At 43.8% G+C, this 15132-nt stretch overlaps 1 protein-coding gene across 1 annotated transcript; it reads right to left on the bottom strand.

Annotated features, from left to right (window-relative positions):
- Window positions 1–542: 542 nt before the first annotated feature.
- Window positions 543–15047, bottom strand: gsk3ab (glycogen synthase kinase 3 alpha b). The gene is made up of 11 exons (XM_076040968.1): window positions 14901–15047; window positions 14612–14797; window positions 10729–10916; window positions 10253–10336; window positions 9516–9626; window positions 6344–6474; window positions 5980–6184; window positions 5569–5664; window positions 3996–4182; window positions 3291–3368; window positions 543–2670 (listed from the first exon to the last, which is right to left on the bottom strand). The coding sequence occupies exons 1-11, from the start codon at window positions 15001–15003 to the stop codon at window positions 2603–2605; spliced, it is 1437 nt and encodes a 478-aa protein (XP_075897083.1). The 5' UTR covers window positions 15004–15047; the 3' UTR covers window positions 543–2602.
- Between the last annotated feature and the right edge of the window lie 85 nt (window positions 15048–15132).

Raw genomic sequence — 15132 nt, 5'->3', positions numbered from 1 at the left:
AAAAGCACAGACCTGGTGAGGTCTGTAAAACACCAATTTCACTGGAAATTCATTAAAAAAATAAAATAAAAATAAAAAACAGCATGTCAGACATCGCTGAATGAGCAAACACCTCTGTGAGCTCATTGCATGGAAGTGCAATATGTCATCAGCCAAGGTCAAAACTATTTTCCCATTTCAACTGTCGCACAGTCTCCATGACAACTGGCCTGATTTCATCATTCTGCAAAATGGTCCCCTTCAGATTCCACACAGAGGATCAGATCTTAATTTAAACCACTTATGAAGAGCGTTTTAGTCAAAGCTGGTGCCAATATTGCAATGGCTCATAAACTCATAATCCTTTGCTCAACAGAAAATATTTTAACACATAATGCAAAAAAAATCTAGATCTGCATGAAAGAGAAACTGAGATCTGAAAAAGAAATAGAAACTCTCCAATACAGAATTGTCCATTGCAGTTGCATGATTACTGATTATTGGTGTCTGTCTCTATAGCTCCAGTGACTGAGGTATGATAAAATCATGGACATAAGACAGAGGCAGTTTCATCACTTTATTAATGAGCTTAATTATTTATATCAACAAACAAAAACTTGTCTCTCTCCCCCCATCCCTCTCCCCTGATTATCTCCTTTAACCAACCGCTCTGTTCCCAGCAGTGACATTTGACCCCCTCCCCCCGGGCAAGGAAAACGGCAGGGTCACAGCCAAAAAAAAAAAAAAAAAATCAAACGCAACGTGACAGATCAGAAAACAGGACACACACACATACACACAAGCACAGTAAAATAGCATCACCTCTTCCGTCAGGAGAACAGAGGATAATGTCCGTAATCCACATGCATGCACACACACGCGCACATGGAAAAAATAAAACTCAAATGATCAATGGAGCAGACACACAACAGGAATAACCTGTTACAGTTACACGACGCATGGTGAGGCAGAACAGGCGATGGTCAGACGGAGGAGACAGACACGGGAGATGATACATGTCAGTGGACGAATTCACATTCACACATTTGTTTTCTCTCTCGGACACACACACTCGCGCACACACACACACAAACACACACACACACTGAAGAGGGTGGTCCGTGCTCCCTCCTGTCACCACGACCCCAGAGATCCAGAGGCTTGTAACATTCCCTTCACATTGAAGTTTTATCCTGCAGGCTTGGTATGTGCTCATCACACACCCTGACGTCTAGATTGAAATACAGTATCTCAGACTTTAGGTCACATTACATGCGACGCCGCTGACGTAAAATTTGGAATTAAAAAGAAAAGACAATTTCTCAATTACCAACCCAGTGGAAAAGTACGCCCTCCCCACCCCTTAAAAAAAAACAAAAAAAACAAACACAATACAATAAATAACACAAGTCATGACAACATTTTTGGTGGAAGAGGGAGACTCGTGTAGAGAGACATAGAGGGAGAGAGAATAAAAATGAAACATTTGTTCTGTTGTTTCCCTATTGAACCAGGGACTGAACTGAAGTTTGTATTTACAGACTGCGACTGAGGATAAACAGACCAGCCGCTGCTGCACTGGTCTACTAGAGGGAAAAAAAACAAAAACAAAATTACAACAACAATATAATAACAATAATAACAAAAAATAACAAAATAAAAGGTACTTGATATTTACAGTTGAGCAGTGAAAAAGGGGAGCGGGACAGAGGAAAGCAGTGGGATGAGGACTGATAGGAATGGAAAAGGAGGCTCCGGGTAAAAGAGACGTCGGCGGTGGGTCGGCAGCTACAGACGGGCTGAGGTGCCCACCCCACTTCAGGATTAAAATTTAAAAACCATCTCATCTTTAAAATCATACCGTCAAGGAAAAAAAACAAAAAAACAAAAAAAACATAAATTATCAGTCAAAACTTCTACCTGATAAAGTAGGGGATTTGAATTTTTTTTAAATTTCTTTTTTTAAAAAAAAAGGTCCTCTCTCTTCACCTCTGAACAGGGTGAGCTGACAAAAGCAGAGCGGAGATCAAAGCAAAAAGTGACAAAACCATTTTCTGCACCGCAGGGGTTTTTACATTACAAAGCATGCCATGTATGACCCTGCTGAGGATGATTGTCCATGTTAAATTATTCTCAACTCCGCAGTCAGTCAGGACCCGATTCAGCAGCAGTGCAGCCGCACATAAAAATCTGCTAATGCAAATAAAAGAAACATAAAACAGGATAAAAGTCAGCTGCAGATTATACACATAACCCATATGACATGTACAGCCCCTCCCCCAAACTCCCCCAGCTCATCTCCCAAATATCCTGCATCCCAACACACCAGACACAAGGCTTAGAACCACAGCTTTTATCGAAGCAAGGCCACTTCCTCGAGCTCTCAGCCACAGAAATCATTTTCTTTTGAACACCACTTTGTTTTTTGTCTTTTGAGAGGGGTGGGGGTGGGGTGGGGGGGCGGGGGGATAATCAGCATCGCCGGGTGTTTCTGTGGGTGTGGTCAGTCATTTTTATCTTAAAGGTTCTGGAGCCAGGAGGAAAGTTGAGAGGGCGAGGAAGGAAAAAATGGAAGGAGGAAAAAAAAGAAAAACAAAAGAAAAGGTGACTGAATGATGGACGCTCAGGTGCTGTTGTTGAGAGATCCAGGTGCTGAGCTAGGCTGGGCGGAACTGTCTGAGAGGCTGCCCTCTGGAGGTGGGGAGAGGAAACAAGACAAACGTCATCAATACGATCTGCTTTCTTTGGTAGACGACAGTAGGAGAATGAGGACATTGATGAAGTCATGGCAATGCATTTCAAAGAGTTCAGTGTATTTGCTTCATTTTAATGAAATATCCAGTCTGTGAGATTTATTTTTAAGTAGTGAGAAATGGAATATGATATACACAGCTATGTTTATCATAATCACCTTACCAAATCATTGTTGTGAGATGTTACGAATTTCATCTTCCATATGTGTTTTCAGTATAAAAAATATATTTCTAATATTTATTTTTCTAATATCTAAAACAAATTCACATATTGTGTCTTTTGATCTGACTGCAACCCTATGCTCTACACCTTTCTATGGGGAGTTGGGCTTTGGATATCAAATTATTTAAATCCTGCTTCCTCAACAGTGTATGCCAATAAATCTTGCATAACGGCCGTTTAAAAGTGTTCAGATCAAGGCCATGCATCGTACAGTCCAAAAAGATTTGGTTGCCAGCGCTGCCTTCATACACGAATAATGAACGGCTATTGAATGTAACCAAGCAATAAATCCACTCTTGACAAAAGTCAGTTTCATTTCAGGTTCCGACACTCACCGTGTGAGGCAGGCGATGTCTGCGCGCGAGCGTGAGGTGGAATGAGTGTGGAGTTCAACTGGGGCTGGATAGACAGCTCTGAGGGCAGCACAGGAGCAAAGACACGCATTCAATTAAACATGCAAAAAAATTGCGTGCCACAACATGTTATTCAGAGGTCAGAGTGCACTACACAGGGATGGGGATCGAGCATCTGTACTTTTTCCAGTACTGGAAAAAAAATTTTTTTTTGTCTCACCACTGTGTCCTGACTGCAGTCTGGTATATTTTTCCATTTCTTACAAACAGAGAGAGAACTGTCTCTCAATCTGCATAGCTGCTACTTGTGGGAGTAGGAACAGAGCACAGAGCCACGGCTCCAGTGACACAGGCGTTCACGCATGCGCACATACACATGCGCGCGAGTCTGCTAGATAGATCAACGATGGCAGAGACGACTGAAGTGCGTCTCTGCCTAACTAGGCTCGAAGGAGGTGTGACGAGTGTCTTGAGCGCAGCACGAGTCATCTGATGACACAGTGGTTCATCAGAAAAACACTGCTGCCGTCTCTTGTTTTGTACTTTTTTAAAAAATAAATCAACCAAATAAAGCCGTTTACCAGCTGTGCTGTGAAAACACGGGATCATTACTGGGTAGCAGAGTGGAAATCTTAACAATCCCCATCCCTGGGAGTCAAGTATTAGAAAGCCTGGGAGTGAACTGACCGACAGGACTGAAGTTGAAGAGGAGCGGCAGTTCTCGCCCGCTGGGCAGGCGGGTGTTGGGTTGACGCAGCTCGTCGAAGAAGGCGTGCGCACACGCCTCCAGGGGAGACAGCCTCGTCACCGGTGTGTACTCCAGCAGCCGAGAGCAGAGGGCGATGGCCTCCGGTGGGGTGCGAGGCTTGAATACCTGGAGGGAAATGGACATTTTGGGAAACACGTTGGCAAATCACTCTGAGTGGGATTAAGAGTTTGTGGGCATTCAAACTAGGGATTTAAACAATGAATCGATTATTGTTTAATTGCCGATTAACAGTTTAAGTAACTAAATTAAATTAGTCGCAATTAATTGTTTTTTTTTTACACGGGTAGTTACTATCATTATAACAGTGTAGTGGCAGGAAAGAGCAATTCACCTGTAGATGCTGTGATCACCATAATAAACCTAGAACAAGTTACTTTTAAACTTTTTTTTTTTTTTTTTTTTTTTTTTTTTTTTAAAGTTTAAGTGTGAAGTCAACTTAAAGTCGGAGGATAAATGTTTAGGGTGTTTTTTTCTGTTCTCTAATGTAAAAATGGGTCACATTGGACCCTCAACATTATTTAATTGTTAAATCATGTTTTCCTCACACATTTTTTATTGCGAGATCCTGGTTCTCAGGAAAAAAATTCCGCTTATCAATTAGTCGTTAATCGATCGATAAGATCTATCAACTAACGATTAATGAATGAATTGATCATTTTTATCTCTAGTTCAAATAGCAAACAAGTGGAAGTGGCCCCCACTGTTTTCTATGTGCACATATAGACTATGATTAAGAGGAAAACTGCAGAGAATGAAGGACAGTGTTGCCAGAGATATAAACAGCTGCGCCAAACTCATTTAAAATAGTGCAAGATAATGACAATTATGTTGAGTCTCAATTTTACAGATTTGCTTTAATTTAAAATACTATTTAAATGACACATTGGAGGATTGTCTGTTAATTGAATTGCCAATTGCAACTATGTATCCCATCTGGATTTGTTTTGACCCTGACCATAATGCAGTCTATTCTCACACCATAGTTTTCTTCTTCTTCTTTCTTCTTTTCTGCCAATGTTGAACCCCCTCACAGTGGTTCAGGCAGAGTACTGCAGTCTGGCACAGGCAAACTAATTCACATATTCAACGCTAAGAATTAGTCTGGTGCCTCTGTAGAGGCGTTCCATGTCAAGAGGTGGCGCCAACAAGCGCAGGACCCGAGCATGTGATGTGGGCAGGAAACAACCGGTTCAGACCTGCTGAGCGCTGTGATTGGCTAGGATGGCTTTAGTCCTGTAAAGCATGTTGTGAAGGGATTCAACGCCACACCCATATGCAAATCAAATATATTAACCAATACAGTCCGAATAACAGACTGGCTGACCCTGCATGTGTATTCTGGTGCTTTAGAAATAACTGTGCAGCTTATTATATTGAAGGACTTTAATATTTCTAAGAAAGATACACAAGCATGATGCATGCTTGACTGAGATGTTATATATTAACATATTGTCCTACACAGCCGTACTACCTGTTGACGTATGAACCTACCTTCGTCCAGGGATGTGCTTTGATCTGTGGGAATTTGAACTCTGTGTAGTTGGGGTTCATCTCCCGGATCTGCTCCCTTGTTGGTGTTCCCAGAACCTAAAGGAAAGAAAACAAAACATGCTTCATTAATATTTAACAGGAGCCAAATCTTTCTTCTAAATGAAGTCACTTGTCTTTTATTAAACCTGCTAGTTAACATCTTTAAAACAAATAGACCTTCACTAATCTGTGGCTTAGTTGAAGATCCATGATGTTTTCAATGTAACTTTTCTCTCTTTTTTTTTTTGATCTGAAAAATTCAGAACTTTCTCTGAAACTGTTCGCTTGAAACTTTGCTTCATGCCTCGTTTCATCTCTCAGCTTGCCACTGCTTGGCTGTGGGCCACCAATTCGCAGCCCCCCATACTGTACCTTGATGATCTCCACTAGCTGGTCCACGCCGCTGTCCCCGGGGAAAATGGGCTGGCCCAGGAGCAGCTCGGCCAGCACGCAGCCGGCTGACCAGATGTCGATGTTGGATGTGTAGTCGGTGGCGCCAAAGATGAGCTCCGGGGCACGGTAGTACCGCGAGCAGATATAGGACACGTTTGGCTCTCCTCGAACGAGCTGCTTCGCACTGCAGGGGCGGCGGAGGATAAAAGAGAAGAAGTTAAGGACAGGACAGACGGGCAAGACAAGACGGAACCCACAATAATACGGTTTGAAACAGGGGGATTAAAAATGAGGAAGGGGCACTGTAGCAGCCAATTAAAACATGCACAGAGACGGCACTGACCTGCCAAAGTCACAGAGTTTGAGGATGGCCGTCTCCGGGTCCACCAAGAGGTTCTGAGGCTTGATATCTCTGTGACACACACCCTGGGAATGGATATAAGCCAGACTGCGGAACAGCTGGTACATGTACACCTGTAGGGAGACACAGAGGAGCGACAGGACTTGACATCATGCAGCTTGCGTAGCAAAAACACCAACAGGCCATTAGAGGCAACCCGGTCAGTGATTGTCACACGCTTCCTCGGTTCCGGTTGTGCACGAGTCCAGCAGCGCTGGCGCTCCAATGTTCAAACTGGGTTCCTGCAGGTTTAAAGACTGATTCATTTAATACAAATCTCTGCAGATTTCCAGTGGAACAATGAAAGTATGCAACGGTACAATTTCAATTCTATTACTGCAACCTTTAATCAGGACTAAGGTCACATGAAACACATTTTTTTTTTTTTTAACAATTAATTACTTTCAGACCCTGTGGACCAGCTTTGCTTGTCTTATTGTAGATGCAGGTCGACTTAAGTTAAAAGGCAGCATTTTTCCCCACATCTTGGGCCTTGAATCAGTCTGGAAACCTGGTGCAACTTGGTGCTGAACCATGATGAGCTTCAACAACCTCTCTGCCAGCAGCCGTGTAAAAGTCCTCACAGATTTTCATCATGTGCCAGTCACGTCTCCGAGTGGCCTAATTTTGCACTGGGTGCACAGTGCGGGCACAGACTGAGAGACAAGACAAGAAAAAAAAAACCCAAGTCGTCTGCAGCGGTGTGTTTTTGTGAAACGGGAGATGGACTCGATCTGAGCTCTGACTCAATTATCTCTCGGAAAATTGCTCACGTATATTTGCTGCGACCGTTTAGCGGGGGGATAAGGAACGCAGACGGCGAGCACCTCGGCGTGACAAATCACTGGATTCACCGCCATTATCATCATTATCGCCCTCATGATGCGGCGACGGCAGGCTGGCTGGCTGGCCGCAGATCAATTTGCAAAAGATGATCACAGAAAAGATGAGCTGAGCGAGTGTCGAGAGATGACGGGGGGGAAAAAAGAAGAAATAAAAGAAGAAAAATCAGCTCAAAGGCTACGAGAGGAGGATGACGGAGAGACAGCAGCAGCAGTCCCGGGGGACTGGAAGTTGGAGGGGTGTTGGGGAGAGAGCGGGAGGGGAGGCGGGGGGGGGGGTGTCACAGGACGATGGAGGGATGACAGAGAGGAGGGAGGCGGCGTCTCGGGAGCCGCGGGGGAGCAGCGAGCTGAGGTGAGGAAATGGACCATGAGACGACTCTAATGTCCCCTCTGCTGCGACGCACTCCGTAAACACATAAACACTCGGTGAGGAACAGGCACCCTTTCAGGCAGCATGTCGCAGAAGCAGCACTCCCTCGCTCCCGTGGGACCATCCCTCCCTTTCGGGGGGCGGGGGGGTGGGAGGCTTGGTAATCCTTTAAACAGCGAGCCGTCTGTGCGTCGCAATACGGCAACAACAGTCGGCTGCTCGCTACGTCCACAGGCGACGCAATCAAATCTGACTTTTTGGGTTTTAAAAGCGGCGGATCGGGCTCGGTAAGGAGAAACTACGGAGGAATCTGGACATATGATGCAAGTTATGCGCACTGTGTTAAACACGATGACCGCAGGGGAAAAACCTAAAGTTGGAAGGAGGGATGTTAACAATTGATCGATCATCGATTAATTGTCGATTAAGAATTTAATCGAATAAATTAAGTTAGTCACAATTAATTGAACATTCTTTACATGGGAGCTAATATCACTATAACAGGGTAGTTCACGTGTAGATACTGTGATGATCATGATATACCTTGAACAAGTTACTTTTAAATAAAAAAAAAAAAATTGAAATGTGACCCATTAGAAGTCAACTTAAAGTCAGAGGAAAAATGTTGAGGGTGTTTTAAATTGTAAAAATGGGTCACATTGGACCCTCAACATTACGCAAGGGTTAAATAATGTCTTACTTACACATTTTTCATTGTGAAATTTTGATTCTCAGGAAAAATCGCTGCTTAACAATGAATCGTTAATCGATCAGTAAGGTCAATCAACTCACGATTAATGAATTAACCGATCATTTCCATTCCTAGTTTAAACAGCAAACAAGTGGGAGTGGCCCCCGCTGTTTTCTACGCGCGCATATAGATGATGATTAAAAACTGCAGAGAATGAAGGCCAATGTTGCCAGAGATATAAACAGCTGCGCCAAAGTCATGTAAAATACTGAGACAATGACAATTATGTTGAGTCACAGATTGACTTTAATTTAAAATACTATTTAAATGAAACATTGGAGGATTGTCTGTTGAGAACAATCATTATGAATCAATCGATAGTTTGCATCCCTAGTGGGAAGACAATGTGGAGAAATATGTACCTCTACAACCTGAAGCTGCAGGAGCTGCAGTGGTTCTCAGTGAAATCTGTCAGCCCACATTCCAGTTTCTCACATCCTAGTTTGTTAGAATTCTGTTTGATCTCCTCATCTGTTTGTTTTCACGCTAATGTTAATTATTCAAGACCAAAAGTTGCAGCACGGCACGTTATGTGGCGCTCGCAAGTTATCTGCAAAACAAGTCAGCTGTTGTTTTCGGTCCAATAAACAAGTTTTGCATTTTGTTTCAACAGCTCTGTTGACATTTTGCACTTCCAACATGCCTGTGTGATTTTGCAAAGTCGGATGACTGAGTCTTTTTGAAGCTGCATCCTGGTGTTCCCATGTATTAGTGATCCCCCCCTGCCCCCCTCCCCTCCTGAGAATAACAAAATCAGTTTTTCAGTGATGAACACCCGACCACCCTGCGGATCTCAGCAACTAAATAGCAAATGAACATTTCCTGCTGGGCAATCTGGAGAAATCTACATCGCTAAAAAGAAATACGGCAGCATTAATGAATATCCCATGCAATTATTCCCAAATAAAAAAAAAATGTAAAATGGCATCCAAGAACCACCGGCATGATTTAAAATCCTAGCGGTGTTTTTCCCAGATAGGGAACCTGCTCCAACACAAACAGCATGTTTCAATCAATGATAGAAACCTAATTATGACAAAACCGTGTCCCTGCTGAGGCACCAAAATTAACCTTTTCATGCCTGCGCTGCCAGGATGAGAGTACAAAAACACAAAAAAACAAACCCGTGTGTGTGTGTGTTCGTCTCACCTTAACATAGATAATGGGGATGGTGGCCTTGGCCTTGTTGAAGTGCCGAGCCACCCTGTACACAGTCTCGGGGACAAAGTCCAGCACCAGATTCAAATAAACCTCATCTTTCTGCAAAAAGGAGAGAAGGAAAGAAGGTTGCTCATTCAGGGAAGGAAAATTTGTACAACAAAAGATTTAGTTCTTCCCATGTAATTAAAAGGGAAAAAAAATATGTGGCAACTGTCACTGTGATTCAATAAGGCCTTTACCTGAACCTGGGATAAAATAAGTCATTTCATGGATTTTACACATTATTCAAAACATTTATTAATTCATTAAATTTAGCAAACTAAACATACATTTATCATGTAGCATCTTCTGCTCTTATTTGTCAGATAAGTTTATGTTTGTAATTGTACAATAACACTGTGGAGGACGGTCTTTTGTAGCCTCAACACTAAGTAACGACGCTGTCCGTCAAGTCTGAATATTCACTCCTCAGCCCACTTGTTTCCTTCACGCAGGCACCTTCAGCTAAACTACAGCGTTGATTCCAGCAACAGAGACTAAAACTCAGGGACTCTGAGCAAACACTGAAACTAAAACATACAATAAAGACCAAAACCGACTTGTCTGAAACGTGTCTATGAATCACTGCTCGTCTTGTGTGTGTGTGTGAATGTGCGCGCAGCTTTAAATGTCTGGGTGTGGAGGCAGAGTTCCGACGCTGGCAGGTCATGTCGGTGCGCACACACCTTCTCCCCGCTGGAGTAGAAGAAGTAGCGTAACCTCACGATGTTGCAGTGGTCCAGTTTCCTCATTATTTGCAGCTCCCTATTCTGAAATGAAGAAAGCAGAGAGAAAAAAATTTGTAAAAAAAAAAACAAAAACAAAAAACTGCGACAAATGACCTTGCTCGGCAGCAAAGGGGACGACTTTAAAAGATTAAAATAAAAATCCACAGTAAGTCTCGGTCGTCAAGCCCACCTTCCACTCCCTCCATTACCCAGAAGGCTACATGCTGATGCTGTAAAGGTGCCCCGCTGAATTCAAGCAGTTTGCTTCACCGAGGAGTTGAAACAAACCAGGATTCCCTCAGCGGTGATGGGATGAGACGAGGAGCCCGCGCTCTGAGCTGATTTGTAGACTTAAAGGTTCCAATTTAAAGCTTTTTTTTTTTTTTTTAATCTGGGCTGTAATTACCTGACCGCTGCCAGTCGTTTGAGCGTACCTTAAACCTCTTGTCTTGGAGAACTTTCTTTATTGCGACCATCTCCTGGCTGTCGGTGAGGCGAGCCTGGTACACCACTCCAAAGGAGCCATTTCCTATGACCTTTATGTCTGTGTAGGACACTTCCTGTGGGCGGTCGGGGCCCTGTCCGGGCGTGGCCACCACCGTCGTCACTTTGCCGCTGTCTCCTGTGGACCAGAGTGAGCACAAAATTAGTCACGTTATGACTTGCTGAGAGTTATTGTTTTCGAGTGGCTTTTGGTCACGCATGAAACACCCCAACAGTCCTTGAAGCTGGGACAATAACACGCTCCTACTGTTATCCAGCCAGATAACACACTGCTACGGATTTGAGGCCCCGCATTGTCTCTCCGGCAGGTGCTGGGTCTGACCTATAATTCTTTTGGTCAAGACCCGAAGGTTGTGTCCATAGGTTAGCAAACTTACAAGGTCATGCCAAATAAACTTTATTGATTCGTTCTACAAAACAACAACAAGAAAAAAGCCTTGTGCTTCCATCCGGTCAGAGAACCTCCTAAGGGAAGTCTATCCTTTTCTTCCTTTGCCCATTCTGACTTTTCAGATGTGTTTGATAAAGCGACATTGGTCTCAGAGAGCGGCGCCAACACCTGGCTGGAAGTGTTGGCTCCGCCCTTTGAGACGTTTCCCCCCCACTGTCAATCAAATCATACAAATACAGCTTTCTTTTTTTTGCCTTCATTGTAAGACAAAGTAAGAGTGCATCATCATCATCATCATCATCATCATCATCATCATCACCACCCCCTCCTCAACCATATAATCTAATTATTTTACCCCCCCCCCCTCACCCACAGTCTCCTGCAACAGAGGCCATTAAAAAACAATCACACACGACTAAAACCCACAGTGAACTCCTCTCCTGGATGCACACGAAGCGCAAAATGTGCAGTTTTTTCCCCCTTTCCTGCGGGTCACGTTTACTGCTTCCAAACCAAGCCAATTTGGACAACCTGCTTCTTATTGTCATATTATTAGTGCGTTTGAATAATGCCCTCTGACAAACATCTATCTCAGCTGAAAACATTTAACGGAACAGGGAGACAACTGGCTGCTGAGGGCGTCCTGGATGGAGCAAAGGAGGAGAGAAAAAAGACCCGCCCTAATGACATCACCAACAGTCAAGGGTCAAGTTGAAATTCTAATATGAGAAAATGTTTTACAGAACCATCGCCGCAGGGGTTCTAATGTTCGACCTTGTGAAAACCGGGCAAAGTGAGATGATCGGGACCTAACAGCACCTGACAACTCTGGTAAGGGTGCAGGGGGCCGCTCGGCATTTTTCACGCGCCGGGTTGGGACTGATTTGACAAATTGTCACCATGAGCAACGGAACAAGGAGGGAAGGAGCAAAAAGAGAAGAGCCCCATTGCCAACAGGCTTGTCAGAGCCTGTGATACAATTGCGTGGACAGTAGCTGAAAAAGAAGTGCTACCATTTCCTCGGCTTGCTCACTTTGCCTGTCTCAACAGGAACCGTTTGGATCTCTTGAAGGTCTTTGAGGCTGAAAATGGAGCCAGGTAATGAAGCATTTTGTTTGTCCTGTAAAGTGACATAAGAACCAACAACTCTGGCTCAGAACACAGCTAGTCATTACAACCGCTGGTTATAAATAGTAAAAGGAATGATTCAGTAGGTACAAATTTATTCTTGATTGTTTCCTTTCCTATTTATACATTTTTTGGGGCAAAACCTTTTTTTTAAGCACCAGCGGTAAACACTTGCTGACAGCGTCTCCGCATGATCGGCCCGAGATGCGATCTGTACCCTCAGGTCAGCAGGAAACATTGAGCCCTTGAGATCAGCCATTGTGCGGCTCCTCCGCATTCCTGAATCCCAGTTACAAAATAGCCGATGCTGTGTCTGTCTTTTTAGCATCACGTTAACACTTTCTTCAAACAAATCAAGTCAGAGGGGAGCACGTTAAATGTGAAGCCGTTGTGGCTCGATAGTCTGTGAATAATACATGCAAAAAAAAAAAAAGAGCACTCTGCCCAGCTGTCAGCCAACGAGCTTTAGGGTTCCGATTTGTCGACGCAGGGCCTGATGAGTAAGAGCGGAGAATGAGTTGTGTGGCTTAACATCACGCCCACACTTCTCAGCAATTAGCCAGAGGTTTGTTTGGGAGTTTAAAACATTTTCAATTACATTAAATAACCAGTACTTCAGGAAAGATTACAGGAAATGCCCTATTTATAGTGGCTCGCAGAAATGACATCTCACCTTGCTGGATGCTGTTTAGAGACAGATGCAATTTTCAGCTCCCATTAATCACATCTGAGCTCTTTTGTGTCATCACTGATATGCAATGTAAGCTCTCAGGGTTTGTTTCCCATGCAAGTGGGTGATTAGTTGATAAGGACTTGGTTCTCAGGTTGTTTGTAATGACCAATCAAAGAGACAACTGAGGAGAGAAAACCTACTTCAAACTGTGGTTACTGACCAGTCATCAGCTGCGCTTGCTGTCTAATGTGTAATAGACTGAGGAGGAGTACTTAGTAGACAGAGGGTCTTCGCACGGTGCATACGATTTGTTGACTCCTCATTATCCCCTGCATGATATACCGAAGATAAAATATGATGCTACTATTACAGGTCTATATAAATATTTAAGATCAATCAGGTCAACTCCCATATTAACCCTTGAGTACAAATGCACAAGTTTCAAACGCAACAAGAGCAGGGCATACTTTTCATTCTCCATCAGTGTCAATAAAACTTTCCACATATCAATATGATATTTGAGACACAGGCTGTAACACTATGTTCTATCACACCCAGTCTAACTCTGCAGATCTTAAGCCACCCACCTACCACCACATAAGTCTCATGACGAGCCTCTGACATGTCATCATAACAAGATAGAGGGGTGACCCCAGGGGTTTAAATATTGGCTACAGGTGCAGGTCCAACCAACGACAAAAACTGATTCAGAAACATTGACTATTGGTCGTTTGTTGATAATAAGGAGCAATGATGATGCTCACAGGTTAAAATGTTTAAAGGTCTTTCCAGAACTCCCATTTGTCCACGAGACTGATGGTAATTAAGAATTAAAGGTACAGTGGAACAATATAATGTGTCTTGCAAAACCGTTTACAGCAAACTGAGGGGGGGATTATTTTCCACAGGAAACCTAACTTGGATGGACTTTGAGTTTTACTATATCAGTTTACAGAAACGCCGCATGAATGTGATGTCCTTAAGCCATTGTAATATTCAGAGCATCTGCAAGTCGATACCTGTCATGTATAGCCCAAATATAAAAAGATGTCTATAAGCTGCCACATTGGATGTACTGGTGGATAATTTTAGTGCAAAGGCTCAAGGCAAAACTAAAGCAGAGGACGACGCCTAAAATCCTATACCGTTTGAAACACCCCGAAGAAGCGTTAGCAAACTAGCTAGCTAGCATCCCAATTTGATTTCAGCGACAAATACAGATGAGAGTCCGCGGACATCGCGTATATCCCTGTGTTACAATGCAGAAACGATGTGGTACTGTTAGATTGGTGAATATTGAAATGGCAAAACCTCATGTGATGACCGAAACACGGACTATCTAAAACCTTGCAGTCGGCTGCTAACCCGAGTGTGAGCTAACAGTTTGACGATAAAAGCCCTTGATGGCAGCAGCTCCTCGGTGAAAAACACCGCTACCGCTAGTCAGCAAGCTAGCGCAGGCCTACTGGGCTAGGGTTAGCTGCACGATAATCATCGACATTAGTACAATCCAGTGCGCTCCTTCTTTCTTTCTTTCTTTTTTTGAAAATACGTTTCAACCGAGTCACCGCCCCAACATGTCACATAAGCGTATTGTTAGAAATGGAAAAAATATACTCACTCGGTAGTTTAAAATTCCCAATGTTCGATGAGCTACTTCCACTGGCTTGTGAAGCCCCAGTTTTTCCTGTCGAGCTTCCGCCGCCCACTGCTGATCCGGCACCGGCTACAGCAGATCCGGGAGCTCCGGTGGGCTCAGCGAATGAGCTGGCCCTCGCCCGCCCGCTGCCGCTCATATTTGTGTAAACTAAAACCCGGGACAGGGTTATTCGTTATTTCCCGTCAGAACGGCAGAGATCTCAGCCAGACGAAGCCCTGTTATTAATATATAACTGTACACACTCACTTACAGCGTTCTATGTAGGTTGCCCGTCTCCCCCTTTCTTCCTCTGTACAACTGTAATGGTGGGGGGACTGGGAGTTGACGCTCGACAACGTAAGCTCGCGAGACATGCTGGGAGATGGAGTTGTTTGGAGCTGGGACTTGACGATGCTAAGCTAACGGGAATTTGGTCAAGGACGGAACTGAGTGCGATAACTTTATGATGCCATTCAACTGTTAATGAAGCCAGAACGAAATAT

The sequence above is a fragment of the Nelusetta ayraudi genome, unplaced genomic scaffold, assembly GCF_046127955.1.
Source record: "Nelusetta ayraudi isolate G7.1 ecotype Tasmania unplaced genomic scaffold, CSIRO-AGI_Nayr_v1 ptg000063l, whole genome shotgun sequence".
Classification (NCBI taxonomy): domain Eukaryota; kingdom Metazoa; phylum Chordata; class Actinopteri; order Tetraodontiformes; family Monacanthidae; genus Nelusetta; species Nelusetta ayraudi.
Note: the sequence above shows the minus strand (reverse complement) of the source record. Positions and strands in the feature narration are given on the sequence as shown.